At 39.3% G+C, this 20,427-nt stretch overlaps 1 protein-coding gene across 1 annotated transcript in view; it reads left to right on the forward strand.

The window, feature by feature from the left end:
* LRRC2 (leucine rich repeat containing 2) overlaps nt 1–20,427 on the forward strand; it is a 79,118-nt gene that overhangs the window by 27,717 nt on the left and 30,974 nt on the right. Inside the window, exon 5 of the mRNA XM_039346408.1 lies at nt 14,568–14,704. Coding sequence (XP_039202342.1) covers nt 14,568–14,704 — 137 coding nt within the window. The remainder of the gene's footprint in view (nt 1–14,567; nt 14,705–20,427) is intronic.

Genomic DNA, 20,427 nt, shown 5'->3' on the forward strand with positions numbered 1-20,427 from the left:
AGTGGTGGGATTCGAATATGTGAACAACCGGTTCTCTGTGTGGATGCTGCTTCCAGAAGTCTGATTTGGGCTTGGGCAACAAAAAAATAGCTACTGGTTCTGCTGAAGTGGTGTGAACCGGCTGAATCCCACCACTGTTTCTCAGCCAGTACCTTAACCACTATACCAAATTGGTTTTCTTGTTTCTTATTTCTTATTCTCTCTCTCTCTCTCTCTCTCTCTCTCTCTCTCTCTCTCTCTCTCTCTCTCTCTCTCCTCCCTCCCTCCCTCCCTCTCCCTCCCTCCCTCCCTCCCCCCTCCCTCTCTCTCTCTCTCTCTCTCTCTCTCTCTCTCACACACACACACACACATATCATCATCATCATCATCATCATCATCACCAAACTTAAATCTCTTAGAATTCTTAGTTTAAGAAGAAACTCAGGTTAGCCCTTCCAGATTCATTGGGTTAGAAGAGGGAGAAGTGGAAAAGGATTTGATTGGGGGGGGGCTACCTTAGGGGACTCACCTTCCCCTTAAAGTATGCTATACATACTTTAGTCCTTGACTTACAATCATTTGTTTAATGACAGTTCAAAGTTACAGTGGCACTAAAAAAGTGACTTATGACCAGTTCTCAAACTTACAACCGTTGCAGCATCCCCAGAGTCACATGATCGAACTTTGGGTGCTTAGCAGCCGGCATGTATTTACAATGGATGCAGCATCCCTGGGGATTGTCATTTGTAACCTTCCTTAGGGTGCTTCTGACAAACAAAGTCAATGGGGAAAGTCAGATTCACGTGATCCACTTAACTGTAGTGATTTGCTTAACAACCATGGCTGAAACAGTCATACAATGGGGTAAAACTCACTTAACAGCTGCCTTGCTTAGCAACAAAAGTTTTGGGCTCAGTTGTGGTCATCAGTTGAAGATCACCTGTAGTTGAGGGAGGAAGTGAGTTTAATGAATCCCTAGAGACCAATAGCTAAATCAATCAAAATTTATATTGGTTTTTGGGAAGGGTACAGCCACTGCTGGTCAGCTGCTGCTCATGCTGATCTATATCTCTGAGCCAGGGACTGACTTAGAGACTGGAATTCTAGGGGAGAACCCAGTTTGAAAGAATGAGATGTTCTTGCATTGTGAAGCGGAATAGCTCTTGAGAAGAGTATCAATGGCTGAGATAATCTCATCCCCGAGGATCACTTGATTCTGAAACACATCAGATACAGATTCAGTAGTTCTGCCACAGTATGTCACTTGCTTAAAAGGGAAACTTTATTTTAGCATTAAACAGATACAGTGTGGACCACTTAAAACCACCTCATAGGTGGGCTGGGGATGAGAACAAAGCAACGTTATGAGAACATGGCAGAAAAGTGAGGTTGCCATGGCATATTCTTCCTGTGATTTGTGCAAGAGGGTGAATACCCAAAATTATTCTAGTTAACGTGGGATATATAGTTGAGAAGTCAGTGAGAGAAGTACTTCCCTCTGTGACATGCACTTTCAAAAACTACCAATTCTTGAAGATATTTGCACGGGGAGATATAGGATATAGGAACAAAGGACTCTATCAGATCAAGAGCATTAATCTAGAGCAAGTAGGAATCAGGAGATGCTATCATGATTTAAAAACCCAAAATATAGGTGAGTAAAACATCCCTCTTTCTGAATGAACATGCATTCACGCTCGCGTGTGCGCGCACACATACATACATTTTGAAACATTTTAGGACATTTTATCTCTTTCCTTTAAAAAAAAGGTACAAGAGTGGCAAACTGAAATAAAACTGTACCCTTTTTTGTACTTTGGGGGGACTTTTTGAATAATCTCTGAGATCTCTAAGGATCTTTTTTTTTCAATTTCTGGTTATTGGTTTTAAAGTCTGCTGCCAGTTTTGATCCTCAACTTTTAAAACAATAACGGTGGAAATAATTTGTCTATGTCCATTTTATTTTATAAAGATAATTGCCAACAAGCATCGATGTCTTGTGAGCAGACTAGAAGCAAAACACATTATAATAACTTTAATGAGTAAAAAGCATGACTTTATGAGTATGAAGCAAAAATTGAGTTCCTCTTATTGGTATTTTTTAATCTTGGAGCTGAAACAAAACAGACTTAATTGATTTATGTGTTCCACAAGGTGGCAGTGGAGAATAAGATAAAAATGCAATCATTCACCAAATTAGATTCTATCTCAAGTGGTCTTTCTCCTTCTCTTTAAAAGTCATACATATGATAGAGATTCATGTGAGTAATTTGCCATATAAAGATGGGTAGTTCTATAAAAACGTTTCCCTTGAAGAGTTTCTGAAAAACTGATAGTGGAGTTTATAAAAATTACTACAATGAACTACATTATTCCCAAATCAAATTGGTGTATTTGCTAGAGGAGTGGAATGACTTAAAGTTCTGCCAGCCTTTTCAAAATCCCCTTCCTTCACATTAAATGGAAACATTTTATGTGATGTAAAGTCAATGCCCCAAGGGTGGGCAAGGTTCAAGTAATATAATTTATTTTAGCTAGAAGGGGCATATCAATCTGGAACAGCCCTTACATGTCATACTTAAACGGCCTATAAAGCTACTGAGCAACTGTGAAAGTTTAATTCTTGGAGGTTAAATAGTGTTTGTTCCAAAGGTCTAATCTGCACATCACATTAAGTCAAAACCAAAACTTTTGCAGTAATGTTAAGACATAATGAATGTGGTCATACATCAGACTAAATCCAAGACAAACCAGCCACATAATTGCTTAGTGCTCTGTGAAAATCAATAAAAAGGAAGAATAAAACACATTTTTCGAGCTCTTAAAAAAATGAACAAAGATATGGAAAAATAAAAGTAGTTTCTTGCAGAATCATGAGAGAAACTTTTAAAAAGAGAACAATGAATCTTTTGGAAAATGCACAGCATGGGAGCAGCCAGGAAAATCAAGTTCCCATTTGTTGTTCTTTATATGCAATTGTTTTGATGATTAGACATTTTACTTTGAGATCCAGAGATAAGTTACCGGCAAAATTGGCTGCTAGATGACTTGGATCTTACATAGTCCTTTCCACAGTTACCCTTCCTTTTAGTTTCTGGAATTCATTCTCCTTTCTACATTGCTCTGTCTACACCAGTGGTTCTCAACCTTCCTAATGCAGTGACCCTTTAATACAGTTCCTCATGTTGTGGTGACCCCCAACCCCCCATCCAGCTGGCCGGAGAGGGGGGGCAGGAAGGCTGCTTTGCCAGCTCCACCCAACCTGGTTGGAGAAGCTCCATTCCTCTCCCTCTTTCTCTCTTTCTCTCTCTCTTTCCTCTCTCTCTCTTTCTCTCTTTATTTCCTCTCTTTCTCTTTCTTCTCTTTCTCTTTCCTCTCTCTCTTCTCTCTCTCTTTCCTCTTTCTCTTTCTCTCTCTTCCCTCCCTCTTTCTCTTTCTCTCTTTCCTCTCTTTTCCTGTTTCTCTCTTTCCTTTCTCTCTCTCTTTCTTTCCTCTTTCTCTCTTTCCTCTCTTTCTCTCTTTCCTCTCTTTCTCTTTCTCTTTCCTCTCTCTCTATTCTCTTTCTCTCTCTTTCCCCTCTCTCTTCTCTCTCTCCCTCTTTCTCTCTCTTTTTCTCTTTCCTCTCTCTTTCTCTTTCCTCTCTCTCTTTCTCTGTTTCCTCCCTCTTTCTCTCTCTTTCCTCTCTCTTTTCCTGTTTTTCTTTCCTCTCCCTTGTTCCTCTCTCTCTCTCCCTCTTTCCTCTCTTTTCCTCTTTCCTCTCTTTTTCTCTTTCCTCTCTCTCTTTCTCTGTTTCCTCCCTTTCTTTTTCTCTCTGTTTCCCCTCACTTTCTCTTTCTCTCTCTCTCTCCTCTCTCTGTTCCTCTGTTTCTCTCTCTTTCTTCTCTCTCTTTCTCTATCTCTCTTATGGCAGCATCGTCGGGGGTCCCCGCCACCCCCAGCCCAGCCTCTGCCGCATCCTCATCTGAATGGGCAGGGAGGGGGAGCAGGATGGAAGGTAGTGGCTCTGGCGGCAGCGGCCTGGCAGCATCATCGGGGTTTCTTGCCACCGCCACTGCCCCGCTGTGTCCTCAGTTGAATGGGCAGGGAGGGGGAGCAGGACGGGAGGCAGTGGTGGTGGCACAGTAGCATTTTCGGGGGTCACTGCCTCCCCTGGCCCAGCTGCCACCTCTACTGGGACTCCTCACTGCCTGGCCTCACCCTCCATCCATCGATGGAGCTACAGTGGAGGCAGCGCCTGCCTGAGCCGCCTGGGTGGCAGCAGGAGGAAGGAGAGGAGGGCGAGGAAGCAGTCGCCCCAGCTGGGACTCTGTGCTGCCCGTCCTTGTCCTCTGTCCATCGATGGAGCCATGGTGGGGCTGGTGCTGCATAGTCTGCCAGCCCTCTGCCATCCCAGCTGCTCCCCCCTTCAAGTACCCCTCTTGCTCCGGCACTCGCCCGAGCCGCCCGGGGGGCACCAGGAGGAAGAAAGAGAGGAGGAGGGTGAGGAAACTGTTGCTGCTGCCCCAGCTGGGACTCCGCGCTGCCTGGCCTCACCCTCCGCCCATCCAATGGAGCCACGGTGGGAGCTGGTGCTGTGCGGCCCCTGCCAACCCCTCTGCCAGCCCGGCTGCTCCCCTCAGGCATCCCACTTGCCCCGGCCCCAGGAGGCGGCCTCTCCTAACTTTGCTGCATCTCCTTCTTTCTTCCCAGCAGCCTGGACTCCGGTGTGCCTTCCCGGCCAGCAGGTCTAGTGATCGGGCTGGCTGGGGATCGCAGGGCTGGTCTCCCTTGGGCTGCAGCTTGCTTTAAAAAGAAATGAGAATAAATCATGACCCAGGGATGACTGTACTACTAATTAAAAATAAAATATTATTAGATTGGAAATTACCCCAGAAAACACTTTTCATTATTACTTTTGACTATTTCTAATCTGATAGCTCACAACAATAACAAAAACATATTTTTATTATTGTTTATTTCTTAATGGGTATATTATTTTTGTTGATAGCAATGTTGTATCATGAATTATTTAAATCAGAACCACGTTAAAAATCTCCAAACTACAGGTAGTCCTTACCAATGGTAACTAGGACTGAGAACTCCATCACTAAGCAATGTACTCATCAGAGGCAATGTCACGTGACTGCACTGACAATTGTTGGCAGTTCTGGCAATCCCAGTTGCCATTGTTAGGCAAATCTTGCGTGGACACAACATCCCATCATCACGGGATCACCATTTGTAGACTTCCTTCCAGCTTCCCTATTGACTTTGCTATTGTGAAGCCAGTAGTGAAGGTTGCAAATGGTGACCGTGCGACTGTGGGATGCAGCTATGTTGTAACTGCAAGAAGTTATCAAGCACCTAAACTGTGACCACATGAAAGGGGAGGGGGGGAAGCTGCAGCAGCTGCAACTATGAGGATCTGTCATAATTCCCCTTTTTCAGTGCCACTGTATCTTCAGTCACTGAACAAGTAGATATTAAGCAAGGACTTCCTGTTAGTGTGCCCACCTAATTTTAATGAACACCAAACAAAAGTTGCTTCTTATGAATTTTGATGTTTTATTCCCTAGAAAAAAATAGTTCCACACAAAACACATTTACATGGAATTGATCCTCACTTTGAATTCACAAAGTCATGTTTTCCAAACACATATAAAAGTTCCTAACAGTTAGAAATCTTTTTGCCCTTAACTTATAGTGTAATGGAGTTTGTAAAGCCCCATATTTGTCTTATATATCGCTTAGCACACTGTGATTTTCAGATGGTGACTTCTGTTCGGAAGTAATTTCTGAGTCTCCATTTTAGTTGCCTTCCAGTTTATGAAGCAAGCATGTGAGAGGCTACCTCCTGGAACCCTTTCCACAATAAAATTAAATTTGGGCAATGACATCACCAATTTTCAGAAGCAGATACATACATACATACATACATACATACATACATACATACATACATACATACATATATATATGTATATATATGTTTTCTGAGGTTTTCGCGGGTGTTTGTATGTAGGTCTTTGGTTATTCGGGTTTTCTCCCACGTAAAATTGGAAGTGTCTTGGCGATGTTTCGATAAAGTCTCATTCGTCATCTTCAGGCTGGTGCTTTCGGCTTTGTGCTTCTAGGAGCAATGTGTGATTGTAGCTGTTTCCTCCTTTTAACTGCCAGTGGGGGTATGAACTGATTGGATGAGAACTTGGCTGTGTTCTGATTGGATGGAGGTGTGTTCTTATTGGTTAGGAGCTTGGCTGTGCTCTGATTGGCTGGGGGGTTGGCTGTGCTCTGATTGGCTGGGGGGTTGGCTGTGCTCTGATTGGCTGGGGGAGTATTCTGTTTGGGTGTTCTGCTTTGTTGTGCTCAGGTTAGTCTGAGTTGCAGGGGGTTTAAAATGGTGAGCTGCATTGCTATTTTTTGGCTTCGCGTTCGTGGTCGTGCCTCATCTTCATGGTGGGTGTCAGTTTGCTTCATGTATGGATTGGAGGGGTTTAAAGTGGCTAATGATGCAGCTGTGGTCTGGCTTCTGGTTTGTGGTCGTGCCTCATCATTGGTGTGGCTTTGGGTTTGCTTTTTGCGTGGATGTGTGGTGGTGACATCCTGTGTGGTTTTTGTGAGTGTGGGTCTGGTGTCATTTTTTGTGTTAGGGAGTCGTTTGTCAATAAGGGCGGGTTTCCAAATGGCTGGTAGGCGGGAGGTATCATCTCGTTTGTTCATGCTGTGTGGGTGTTTTTCTATCTCGATGGCTTCTCTGATTATTCTGTTATTAAAATGTTCAGTTTTGGCGATAGTTCTGGTCTTTTTAAAATCAATTTCATGTCCTGTGATTTTAAGGTGTTGGACCAGGGAAGAAGTTGGTTCCTCTTTTTTGACTGAGTTCTTATGTTCTTCAATGCATGCACTTATTCTTCTGTTGGTTTGTCCGATGTATGTGGTGGGACAAGTGGTGCATGGGATTTCGTATACTCCTTGATTTTCTAATTCAATTTTATCTTTGGGGTTTCTTAGGATGGTGGATATTTTTCTGTTTGGGCAGAATGCTGTCTTAATGTTGTGTTTGTGGAGGATCTTACTGATTCTGTCTGTGGTGCCTTTTATGTAAGGGAGGAGGGCTTTGCCGTTTTCTTGTTCTCTGTCTTGGGTTTTAGTGGGGGTTTCTTTTTGGATTAGTTTGGTAATCTTATTTCGTTGGAATCCATTGGATGTGAGTACATTAGTGAGAGTGTGTAGTTCAGTTTTTAGGTGTTGTTCATCAGCTAAGCGTTTTGTTCTAGAGATGAGTGTCTTGGCTACGGAGTTGATCTGTGCTGGGTGGTGGTGTGAGAGAGCATGCAGATAGCGGTTTGTGTGTGTTTTCTTCTGGTAGATGGTGTGTCCTAGGGAGCCATTGGATTTCTTGTAGACTAAGACATCCAGGAAGGGAAGTTGGTTGTTAGCTTCTGTTTCCATGGTGAACTGTATTTTGGGGTGTAGACTGTTGAGGTGTATGAGGAAGTTGTCCAGTTTTTCTTTCCCATGTGGCCAGATTATGAAGGTGTCGTCTACGTATCTGAGCCAGAGTTTGGGTTTGTATTCAGGTTTTTCTAGAGCTTGGGTATTAAAGTGTTCCATGTAGAGGTTTGCAATGACAGGTGAGAGGGGATCTTAGAGGAATAGTATTTGGCTTTGTATTATATATTGTAACATTATTTATATATGCTGCTGAGAGTAGATAGAGTAGGAAGTAATTATGTACTTGGGTTTGTATGTTGCTGTAATCTATGGAAACATAAAGCTTACAAAACCCTGCTTGGTAGAAGGATTAAAAATATGACATCAAAATAACAACATACAACAAATTACAATTAGAGCAAATTTTATGCCAAAGGAATAGACAAATATCAACAAATATCATAGCAAGGATCCTCCTTCTTCACAATTCCCCATTCTAAGCTCTTTTCAATAGCTATGTCTTGACAGCTTTTTGGAGTATTGACAGAGAAATATTTAGTTAAACTTGAGGATGCTGATGCAAAGAAGGTTTGATTAAGAAGAATAGTTCTCAGGATTCCTGCAGGTGAGATTATATTGAAGAAGATTTCCAGAAGCAAACCTATTCCTCACAATTTTTGTATGCAGGAAGAAACCAACAAGAGTAGGCAGTCCTAAAGATATCAGGTCTTAAGTCATATAGATAACCATCAGCGTGGTGGCATATGTTGTTAGGACACTGGGTTGATGATCAGCAAGACTGCGTTTGAGACCCAAGTGCTGCTGTGTGGCAGGGTGAGCCCCCATCATTAGATAGATAGGTGCCATTTTGGTGGGCACATGAAAGGAGGCCCCAACTGGGTGTCCCCTGGACAAGGGTGATGTCACTGGCTAATCCTTTCAATCCAGAAGCACCTTAGGTTCTTCCAACATGAATGCAAATTATCAGCTTGAACTTCACCCAGAAAAGATCTCCTGACCTTCTGAAAAGGAGTTAAGACTCACATGGGGAGCCCAGGGGATCACACAGCCCTCCCTTTGCCTTTTAACTAATTTTAATCTCTTTCCTGATCTTAATTTTTTAAAAAACTTTTTTTTACTTTTATATATGCTGTTTTATATTTTAACATTTATTGTATACCATCCAGTATAACCCTTTGAGGGAGATGAGCTGTACAGAAAAGTGAAAAAATAAATACAAATAAAAATAGCTGGTAACCAGTCCAGCTTCTGAAGCTGAGATGTTATGTGTAAATTCCTAGTGACATTCATCACAGCTTAGGCTGTTAGATTCTGCACTAGTTGAAGCATCTAAGTAGTCTTCAGGAGTATTGTATTATATTGTCTGAATCAAAAGTGACTAAGGCACGAGTAACTAAAAGCAGGGTCTCATGATTCTGATAAACAATAACTGATACCCAGTAGTAACTTTGAGAAGATAATTTTAGCTATAAATATTATCTGAGCAGGAGCTAGTAGTGCAAGTCCACCCAATGGAGTGCAAACCATCCACAAACAAATATTATATAGCTCTGATATTAGCAGGTCCCAGAGTCACAGCCACCTAATCTTGCCGAGTTTAAGCTCAAGCTCTTTTTTAATGTAAGGCTGGAGAATTAGGTTGTTTTTAGTAGGAGGATGGGTTTGAATGTTAGGTAGTGGTCTAGCTGTGGTTGTGGTTGGAGAAGTGTGTATGACCTTAGAAATGTTATTGGATTTGCACAAATGAAGTTCCAGTATGGTCAATACAAATTGCAGTTTATCAGTCTTAGTTTGAAACCTGGATCTCAGATACTATTGAGACAGGCCTGTGGCCTGGATAGTAGTAGTAGCAGCAGGCAGTTCTAATTGAATGCCAGTTGAAGGTAAGACATAGAGCATGTGGTGGTGATGGTCTTGCTGATTGAATGAATCAACATTTGTGACTGGATTGGTATCTGGAGCTGTTACAGAATAATCACATGATATATTAATTGGGGTAAGTAATCAATGTATCTTGGTTTGCCCACATGACACCTTCTCTTTGAGAGCCACACTGTTCATTGGTTGACTTCTGGATGCAATTCAAGGTACTGATTGAAATCTATAAAGCCATTCACAGTTTAGGTCATGGTTATTTATGAGTCTGCCTGCCTTCAGTAGCTTCTGCCCATCTATAAGATCTAACTAGATAGGAACAGATTATTTTTCATGTTTATTGGACAGCTCAGAGAATGTTTAGAAACAGTTGGCTGTCAACGTATTGAAATGTAAAATGATGGAGTGAAAACTTACCTATCTGATACATGCTTGCTCTTCTGAGATTTCAGTATTTTAATATTCATAAGTTTGTTAATATGATTTAGAGAAAAATAAAGTGTAAAAATGTGAATGTAATTTTGAAATATATCAAATTTTACTATTATTAATATAAGAAGAGACACTGATTTAGGCATGATGGAAACATGCTATTTTGCAGTTATAGAGAGGGTACTATGTCCTCTCTTACTAGTTTATTATTAGCTTTTTCTTCACAATGGAAACACAAATCAACAATATTCTTTTGGGACAGTTTTAATATTGTATTTAAAAACTAAGCATGTCTTTTCACAGGGAATACCCCAGGTTCATGATCTGATGGGAACCGGGCAAGGACAACTAGTTTCCAGATTTTATCTTTTATTCATGTTTTATTCAAGACAGAAATAAGCAGTTTAAATATAAGCCATGCTTTGTCTAAGTAGCCAACTAGATTCATGTTGTATACTTCAACATTGCCAATTGGTATACATCCTTTCATGAATGAAGCTATCCCTCTTCTCTAGGCAAGCATAGCATAGCCTGGCCTTGTGGCACTTCACACACTTTTCCCCCCATCTAAATGTCCATCTGTTCTCAAAAGCATTCCAGGAAAGCAATTATGAATACAATATGTATACTCTACATGTCTAAGGAAAAGGTTGAATCTTCATCCACTCTCAGCCAATGAGAAAATAGGCGATTGTCTGGTTATTTCTTTGGAGGGCAAATCTTTGAGTGTATCTTCATCATCTTCATGCTCACAGAATTATAGGGTTAACTATTCACTATGGTGTTTCTTTTCAATCTTGTTTCTCTCCTAGACTTACATTGTTTAATCCAGGGATCTTCAAACTTGGCTCTTTTATGACTTGTGGACTTCAACTTCCAGAATTCCTCAGCCAGGCATGCTGGCTGAGGAATTCTGGGAGTTGAAGTCCACAAGTCATAAAAGGGCCAAGTTTGAAGACCTCTGGTTTAATCAAAGAAACCTGTAATGTATCCAACCCTGGCCAGGCATACACTGTGGAAAACAAAAATACATAAGCACAACTGAACCCAAAATTTCCATGGCTGATATCCATGACAGCTTAGGTTAAATGTGCTCTATTTTACAACCTTTTTTTTGCCACAATTGGCAAAATTGGCTCACTGTAGCCATTAATTAAATCATGCAACTGTTAAGCGAATCTGGCTTTCCCCGTTGACTTTGATTGTGGGAAGCCAGTATGGAAGGTTACAAATGTTGAACACATTATCTCCATACATTGCAACTGTCATAAATATATGCCAGTTGCGAAGCGCCCACATTTTGATCACACGACCACGGGGATGCTGCAACGGTCATAAGTGTGAAAACTGGTCATAAATCACCTTTTTCAGTGCTGTTATAACTTGGAATGGTCACTAAACAAATGGTTGTAGGTCTAAGACTACCTGTAGAGAAGCTCATTGTAAAACTAATCATGGTTGTTGAAAGTGCAGCTAATGTTAAGTATTAAGAAGATAGAGCTGCTGTATTGTTAACCTACAGGTACATGCTTAGTGAATTTATAGCTGATAAAAGATTTTGCTTTTGTTTTACTGAGTTCAAGAACTGATAAAAGTGGCTTAAAGTGCTTGAGATGTAAAGTGGGATTAGTCCTAGGAGGAAAGGCAATGTCAAATTTAGACAACATAGTGTAAAGGGTATTTAAGTGACAACAAACATCACAATACTTAAAACAAATCTTCCAGTGTTAACTTTCACTATGAAAGCTGGCCATTGAGAAACAAAGGAAGAAAGGAGATGTGCTATTTAAGTTGTGGTTTGGGAGACAATTATTAAGAGTCCTGTGGCCTACAGAAAAACCCTAAGTCATTGAAAAATACATAGTGTATAGCTTCAAGAAATATCCCAATTAACACATACTGAAAGGCTCAAACGAATAACAATGTTTTAACACCTGGTTACTGACAAATAACAGTAGCCCTGATTTTATCAGAGCAACAACAACAACAACAAGCAGAATCTTATAGAACAGTGGTTCTCAACCTTTTTAATGCCCTGACCCCCAACCGGTCGTAAGTCAAGGACTACTCAACCGGTTGTAAGTCGAGGACTACTCAACTGGTGCAGCACCATTTGCAGAATGGGACTTTTGGTGGGCTCAGCAGGGCAGAGACAGCCTGGACAATTCCTATTGGCGTTTGAAAGCCAATAGGATTAGACTCTATTCAAGAGAGTCTATTCTATTGGCTTTCAAAAGCCAATAGAATAAAAGGGAGTAGCACAGCTAAGGAAAAGGGGAAAAAAAATGGCGGACTGCGTTGTTTGGCGACCCCCTTGAAATGGTCGTTCGACCCCAAATGGGGTCCCGACCCACAGGTTGAGAACCACTGTTATAGAAGCTATCAGAAACTGACTGTGTTGTTAAGGGAGGCACAGTAAGCATTCTCTGGTTCCTTAATAAAAGCTGCAAAAGCATATGTACATATGTGAATCAATTTCAGCTCCGCTGAAAAGAGGAGGCTTTGTGTCAAATGTTCGGAAAGCAATATTTTTGTATCCTACAAGGCATTGACTGAATCATGTTAGTGCTTTTACCCAAGCTTTCTTCTGGAATTAAGCAGTGATGCGATTTCAAGTAAGAACTTATACTGGGTATTTCTGTTCCCTCCCTCCCTTTCCCATTCCTTTTTTCTTGGACTGTGTATTATGTCTTTCAGATTGTAAGCCTCAAGGCAGGGACTGTCTCATTTTTGAAATTTGAAAGCCGCCGCAGAAGACTTGTCACAATTTGTGAACCAAGAGAGAGAAGAAAAGCCAAGAGTGAATTAACTCAAGTCTGTTTTGCCAATATCTGAACCTCTTGCATAATTCCCCAAAGATCCATAATCATTCAAATGATTATATTTAGAGCAAAGAATTTAAAATAAACTTTCAGGGCAAATACATCAAAGAGCTTTACAGTAGTCCACTTCCAAATTCCCCAAGAACATATTTAATTGTTTATATTGGCTAATATTAGGATTAAACATGTTATTTATATTTCAATTCTCTCTTGCATGGATTTTAAAAGTAAGCTAACTTTAAACTAAAAAGCAGCCTCCGGCTTGCATTCATAAAGGTATCTGGCATTGTCTTTTTTTTTTTTTTTTTCAGGAGAGGAGAAAAAAAACCCATATACCCTTAATAGGCATTTCTAAATAACTAATCAGCAATTTAACAATGATTTAAGAAACCATCAGATTAATACTTATAAAAATTGGTGACTGTGGAAAAATAGATTGTGCTACTTTGATGCTTGCTGTGACACTTTGCAATGATTTTCTTTAATTCGGTGGAGCACAAAGGAAGCACTTCTACCTGTTCTACAGGGAAGCAAAATAATTGTGTCCTCTTGCAAGATAGGCTTGCTGGTAACATCTTATACGTTCCTGAAGCTGCACGAGGTATTGTTGGTTTCTTCCCATTGGGAGTCCACCAAATTAGGTAGACAGTAATTTGAAAAAGACACAGTTTCAGAGCAGGCAGAAGCTTTTTTTTTTGGTCTTGTTTCAGAGAACAGTATGGAAATTAAGGGGCTTTGAATGCACTGGATCCAAAGTTTCATTATATTAAACTCCAACATCCTTATTGAAATGCCTTTATTTACTCTAACTCAAAATGGGCAATTTCTCACTGGACATGGATCTCTAATGAGAACTTCTTTAATAATCTTTCTTACCAGAATTTCTAGATGAACGTGTGCAATATTATGTGTCTGTACAATATCTAATGGATACTATCCTACAGACCACAGGAGTGCATTTTAAAATGTAAGACAAGATAATCTTTATTGTCATTTTTTTTACCGTGGGCATACTAGTACACATTAAAAATGAAATTCTGTTGCTTGCTCTCAAAAGTGTACACATACATAACACACATATAAACATGCTATATACAACATATGTATATACCTACACCCTTACATGTAAATTCATATAAATATTAATCACTGTGTTTAGGTAACAGCCTTAGATCAGCTTCAAAGATACTTAACTTGCTCAAAGCTATCACTAACTCTTATAAGACAAAACTTTGCAGTTATTTATAAATAACATAATATCTAAAGAGCAAATTTTAGATAGATTGAGTGGAATGGAATTTTGTACATTTAGATGGGTAACTGTATTAATCTTTGTATCAAACATTACAATAGAATTTAGATTACAGCTTATTCCACAACAATAACAAAAGAATTTTGAACTTACTGGATCCCATTGCATTTATAAACAAAAGGTATTAATGAAACATGCTGAATTAATGAATCAGGATATTTCTGCTATATTCTGGGAAGAAGTTATTGAATATATTAATTTGACTTTGGCTCAGGGTGTAATAATTTCAGATTTCCATATGTTTTTGAACAATGTACCTGATACATGAAAATTAATGGCTGGCAATGAAAATAAATTCTCCATGACTTATTTATTGCTAAAAGACTTGTTCTTCAATATTGGAAAGATAAATTTATGCCCCCAATTACTCAGTGAATTAAAGACTTAAAGTTTCTTCTAACTTATGAACAAGTTGCTTACAATGTAAATTATATATGGACAATTATAATGAAATACGATCATCCTTTATTGACACATTATATAAATCCTTATATAGATATATACATGTATAAGACTTCATGTACATATGTAGTGTCTCATTCTTTGTATTTCTTTTTTTCCTTTGTTTAATTAAATAAGGCTTTTTAAAAAAAGGTAACAATTCTAATTATTAATTTTAAGTATGGAATCAGAACTCCATGACCATATCTTTTCCTGCTGTTGCACTCGATTGAATTATTGCTTAGCTAATTTAACTCACTTTATTTTGACAGGTTGTTTAAAAAACCTAAAAGAGCTAAATGTAAGTTTTAACCATTTGAAGACTGTCCCTCCAGAACTGGGAAACTGCGAGAATCTTGAAAAACTTGATTTGTCTGGAAATTTAGAACTAATGGAGCTTCCATTTGAAGTAAGACTTTGAGCTCACTTTTGATGTGTTGATCAACTGAAGAATGGAATGTTTAAAGATAATTTTATTCCCAATTAATTAAGGCCATGTTAAGTATTACACCATTACAAATGCATCCTATGGTTCAACGGTGCTTTAATTACCTCATTTTAGAAGTCATGTAAATAAAGAACCTCAGTGAATTAGATATGAATTTGTTTACCTATGACAGATTCTGAATCTGTATGTGCTTGTGGACAGAAGATCAAATTATGCCAAAACATATTTTGTTTAAGGCTAATTGTGTGAATGGCTTTGTGCCATGAAAAACAAAATTATGCAGACAGCTGGAGCCATGCTATGCCATGAAGACTTGGCCAGTTAAACATATTTGGCTTGGTTCCAAGACTGCCATTAGCAGCAAAACATGGCTTGGCAAAAATTCAGGGCATTTCCAGGCAACCAACATTCCTGTCACCTAAGACTCCTGACCTGACAAAGAAGAAGTTGGGATGGAGGTGATAAAATTATTTGGAGTTATTTATTTCATTTGAAGTCCATGATTCTTGCAGCGAGCTAGTGACCAACTTGACTTTTCAGGACAATGTAGGAGCATAGAAAGAGTAAGCCAATTTTTGTCATCTGTTGGTCAGCAAATAGTATCTTAACCAGCCTGCTTGTGTCTGTGTTGTTGTTTTTTAAACATATAATTCCTTCTACTTTATAGAAAACAATAAAGAATGAAAAGACTTTCAAATGTCTTTCACAATAGCAACCTAGCTAGTCTTCTCTTCTGCCCCACTACTTTTGGTTGGCTATCTTGAGCTGGGAATTGAGTATCCCTTTCAATAAACTCTAAAGCTGCCTAGTTCAAAGCACAGTGGCAAAATGTAATTTTCATGCAATTCACATGAAACCTGAGTTAACCGCATGTTGCGGCTGCGTTCATCAAGAAGCATTCAAACTGCATCAATCCTGGCTCATTTCTGTTTGCCTAAATCAGGGGTAGGCAACTTTGGCTCTTTTATGACTCGTGGACTTCAACTCCCAGAATTCCTGAGCCAGCCATGCTGGCTCAGGAATTCTGAAAGTTGAAGTCCACAAGTCATAAAAGAGCCAAGGTTGCCTACCCCTGGCCTAAATCCTAGATGAAGCAGTCACAATATGTACTTCCAGATGGGGATGTATATCCTTTCAGGAATGAGCTGATCCCCACCATATGTATAATGGGGATCAGCTCAGTGCTGAAATGATATAAATCCCCATTTGGAAGTGCCCACAGTTACACATCCTTGTGGTACAGCTGAAATCTTTTATCAATTGCTCAGATGCTTTAGGAAAAGAAAACATTCTTTAATATTGTGTAAAAATATTAGGAATATGTACTCAACCCACCTGTATGTGTCTAAAAGCCCATAGGATACATATGTCTTGTTATATGCCTAACAGAGGGTAAAGTGAAATCATAATAATTATAATAGTATTTTTATATTGCTCCCTTTGCAAGATGAGTAGAAGCCTGCTCACTGAGACCATTTCTATTGCATTAGATTACTTTTATTTCATTAATAGCTCCTAAGATCTTAGAAGTCTATTAATTTTTGCTGGAAATATTAGGCACTGAACAGTGTTACTGATTTAAAGACGGCATAATTTACTTAATGTGTTTATGATGTAATTGGAATATTAGGCCTATGGCTGTATTTGAATATTTAGTCTGATAAAATGCTACAAAAACAAAAAGTTTTTAAATATTTAAAAAAATGATATGATTTAGTCCTTGGTTCAATAACCAAAAATAGGTTTGCAATTATGTGATATTTTAAAGCATGTCTTGGCACTCTGAAGTTCTCATATTAGAGATTGGTGCTAAATTAGCATAACACTGTCTAACATGTGCAAGTAGATGCCCACTGCACCCCAACAAACTTGCCATTCTGTTTCCTATGTTGTCAAGGAAGGAGGTACAAATATTAGAACACTAAAATGATGGTGTGTGTGTGTGTTGTGTGTTTATGTGTGTATAGGGTATAGGACAGTAGTGGCGAACCTAAGGCACGCATGCCAGAGGCAGCACTCAGAGCCCTCTCCATGGGCACACATACCGTCGCCCCAGCCCTGCCTTCCCCCACAGCCCTCACCTCACCAGCAGCCCCCCGGAGGAGAATTGCCCCCAAGCATGGCCTACGCAGAGCAGTGAAGCCAAGAACGTGGCAGCTGGGCAGCAGGGACAAGACTCCGCCCTTGTGCTCTGTCGTGTGCAGTTGATTCTGTGGGGCACAGACAGAGGGCATGGCTGCCATGATGCTGCTGGGCCGCCTGGGTGATCTGTGGCCAGCTGTGGAGGTGGTGGGTGGCCCTGCGGGCAGGCGGGGCAGGGGGCAGGGACGGCATGAGGCGGGTTGGGGCGAGGTGGGGGCAGAGTGGGCAAGGTGGGGGTGGGGTCTATTTTTGGGCACTCATCTCTAAAAGGTTCGCCATCACTGGTGTAGGATGTAAGTATAAGCATATCATCATTTCAGCCATTGTCTATCTGCAGGATGAAGGCCTCTTCTGCAGGATGAAGGCCTCTTCTGCATGTTTCCAACCTATACAGTCCTAAGCTTTCTTTTGCCAATTGGGCCCAGAATAGTTGCTGATGTCATTGATCCATCTTATGTATAAGGATATGTGTGTGTGTGTGTGTGTGTGTGTGTGTGTGTGTGTGTGTATGTGTATGTATATGTATATATGCATATATATAAAAGTTTATTCAGTGAGCAATATTAGGTTTGTGAACCAAATGTTTTAATCCTCAGGGTAATAGCATCATTCATATAGAGACTGTTTAAAATTTTATACTAACCTTAAGCTGTATATAACTATGTATGTATGTATGTATGTATGCATGTATGTATGTATTTTGTTTCTTTATTTAGTAATCTCTTTTTTCATAAAGAGGACTAGAAATATGAAGTAAAATGATTAAATTAAAAGAACAAACAAGCTTAGTACTTTTTAAATCACATTTTATAAAAATGCATCAAGCTCATCTCTGTTTTAAAGCAAATATATTTTTGTTATGATCAACTTTCTGTTGTGGAATTTTAGTCAAGGATGTGTCATTTTTGAATACTGTTTAAGAAATACAGAAACAATATAAGAGAACCACTGAGAATGCGCTTTCTGGTACAGATTCCCCATTTCTATGGAATCAGAAAATTTTAATGTCACTTATGAAACTGCCTTTTGGGTTTCCTCAGATTATTTGGGGCACTCAAGGTTGTTAGACAATGGCGAGGCAAATTGCCAATTATATGGAAATTACATTCTTCAGCGAATTAATGCACAGTATTTTATCATTGAAAAAAATGCAATTTTTCATTTGGCAGGAATGTATCCTGCAGTAACTGGTGACATTTGGACAATATGTGTGTTGGCTTGGCAAATACCAAAGACATCTGTCAGCAAGTGTCTATGAAAATTGAACCCTATGTGTGACACATACACAAATCAAATGGAATGTTGCTTTTAAACATAGAACATACACTTCTTTTCTATTTATTATTAAAAAAGAGATGGAACTGAAAACACTTTTTCTTAGATTAAATGCTCAGAAGCCATTCTGAGAACAAACTGTATTGAGGATAAAGGCTTAAAATCCCACAGCCAAGAGCTCACTTCCTATTGGAACTCTTGTAAATTAAAAAAAAAAAATCAGATTTACCAACATGCTTTTTAAAGATAATTGTTATTTTCTTTCCTTGTATATGTTTTAAAGGCTGAGTGCTACTTTATTAGACAATAGAGGTGCAACAATTCTCTCATAAAGGCTGATCCAATCTGTCATGATCTCCAGATAAAGTTTTACTGCCGAATATAGATGCCTTTAATTAGGATTGTACAACCAGCTTCACCAGTATCTCATTCTCCTTTGTGAAGGCTGGCTACACTTTTATTTTAAAACAAAATAAAAATCAATGTTGACAGGATGGAGGTTAAAGCCCCCAGTGACAAAAAGGGAGATGACAACATAACACAACACCAGAAATGGACTTCTTAGAGAAGTCTTTTTCTTGTAGAAATGTAATGGATACCTATCTCTAGCTAGCAGAGTAACTTTCTGTCTACATTCATCAGACCTAGTTGATTGCTGGTTTAACTAGAGCAGCCCCAAGGCTTTGAGTCAGAAATTTTAAAATGTACTGAGTTCTTGCCTATCATATATTACCCTACTTGTTTCATCATTTTTGATTGCAATTATCCACACTTAGAATACTGGTCAGTGACTGCAACAACAACAACAAAAAACCTGGAATGTGGACTCGGTTAATGGATCTGAATGGGGCCATAAAATTTGTATAAATAAGAATATAATCCAAACAAGGATAACCCATGCAATTCATATTGTCATTTATTTTAGGTGACAATATATCATCTACATAGCACTGGATTTAGGTTGTTTCCAGACCAATGGCTCCTAACATCACCGATCAAAACACTTTTGCAGCTTTCCTATCTTTCTTTCCTTAGTAGATTTTTTTTTTGTCAAAGAGGGACAACAATCCAGAGCTATTGAGAAAATAGGGGCTTGGGGGGGGGGATATGTAAATATCAATTCAGTAAATTATATTACCTAAATTCCCTTCCATTGATATCTATGTTTTAAGTAGATCAATTGTACAGTTAAAAACCTTTAGAATCCCACCTTTTCAAACTGACATTTCTCTCCTCTCCTATGAAGGGAGATGCATGTAAAACTAGTGCCAAATCATTCACTCCTTCTTACAGTGTTTACCAAATGTCTGACAGTTTATGAAAAGGAACAGCTGAGTTCTAGAGAAACAGGAGAGTTTAGGGGGTTGATATTGACATCTCCTATATTTTCTTTTTCCAATATTAGTAGGAAGGTGTGAAGAGCAAAAGAGCAGGTGTGAGATGTCAAATGTCAAGTGGGATTCCACAGAAGTATTAGCACCACACCGGGTCCTATAAATGTTTGGAGACTTTAAAGAAATATGTGTAAGTAGATGGGAACCCAGAGCAAGAACATAAGGCAGTCTTCATTCAATTGTTTTAAATCAATTGTATATCATTCAGATAAGAACATTGTGAATTTTGCCATTTTTCTTCACAGGGAAAGGCAGGTTGGATATGTTAGGAGACCTAAAAAGTTGAGTTCCAGTGAAGTGCATGGTCAACCATAAGGAAATTGATCAAAATGAGTCAACAATATCTACTTTTAGCTTTGATCAACAGCAGCTTGTTTGGGGGAAATACCCCTGGTTCAATCAGGGCTAAAGGACATATTTTCTATAAACTGAAATGTTTCTGATTCAAGGCAGATGGGTTCATTGTATGTGCAGATGCTAAACTGTTATAAGAGAGCTCTACGAGCATTGACTCCATTTGCTGTGTTCTTTTGCTTCAAACTTTAATGAGCATAACTGTATACTGTGATTGCTACAAAGCTTATAGGAGAGCAAACAAGCTGTTCTGCATCAACATTTTCTTGATCAAATCTGGAAGAATTCCCTAACCAAAGTATTTTGTTCCAGTGATTGAAAACTAAGTCCAATCTTAGAAAATAATTCTATTCTCCATGTATTCTGGGCTTTAAGTCAAAGCCAAACAAACCTTATTTTAACTGTCTTAGCAGGTGCTTTATTCTCTACAGCAGGAGTCTCCAATCCTCGGTCCATGGACTGGTACTGGGCCATGGCATGCTAACAACCGATCCACACAAATGAGCAAAGCTCTATCCG

The sequence above is a fragment of the Crotalus tigris genome, unplaced genomic scaffold (genome assembly GCF_016545835.1).
Source record: "Crotalus tigris isolate CLP2741 ecotype Arizona unplaced genomic scaffold, ASM1654583v1 scf7180000017993.1374955, whole genome shotgun sequence".
Lineage (NCBI taxonomy): Eukaryota > Metazoa > Chordata > Lepidosauria > Squamata > Viperidae > Crotalus > Crotalus tigris.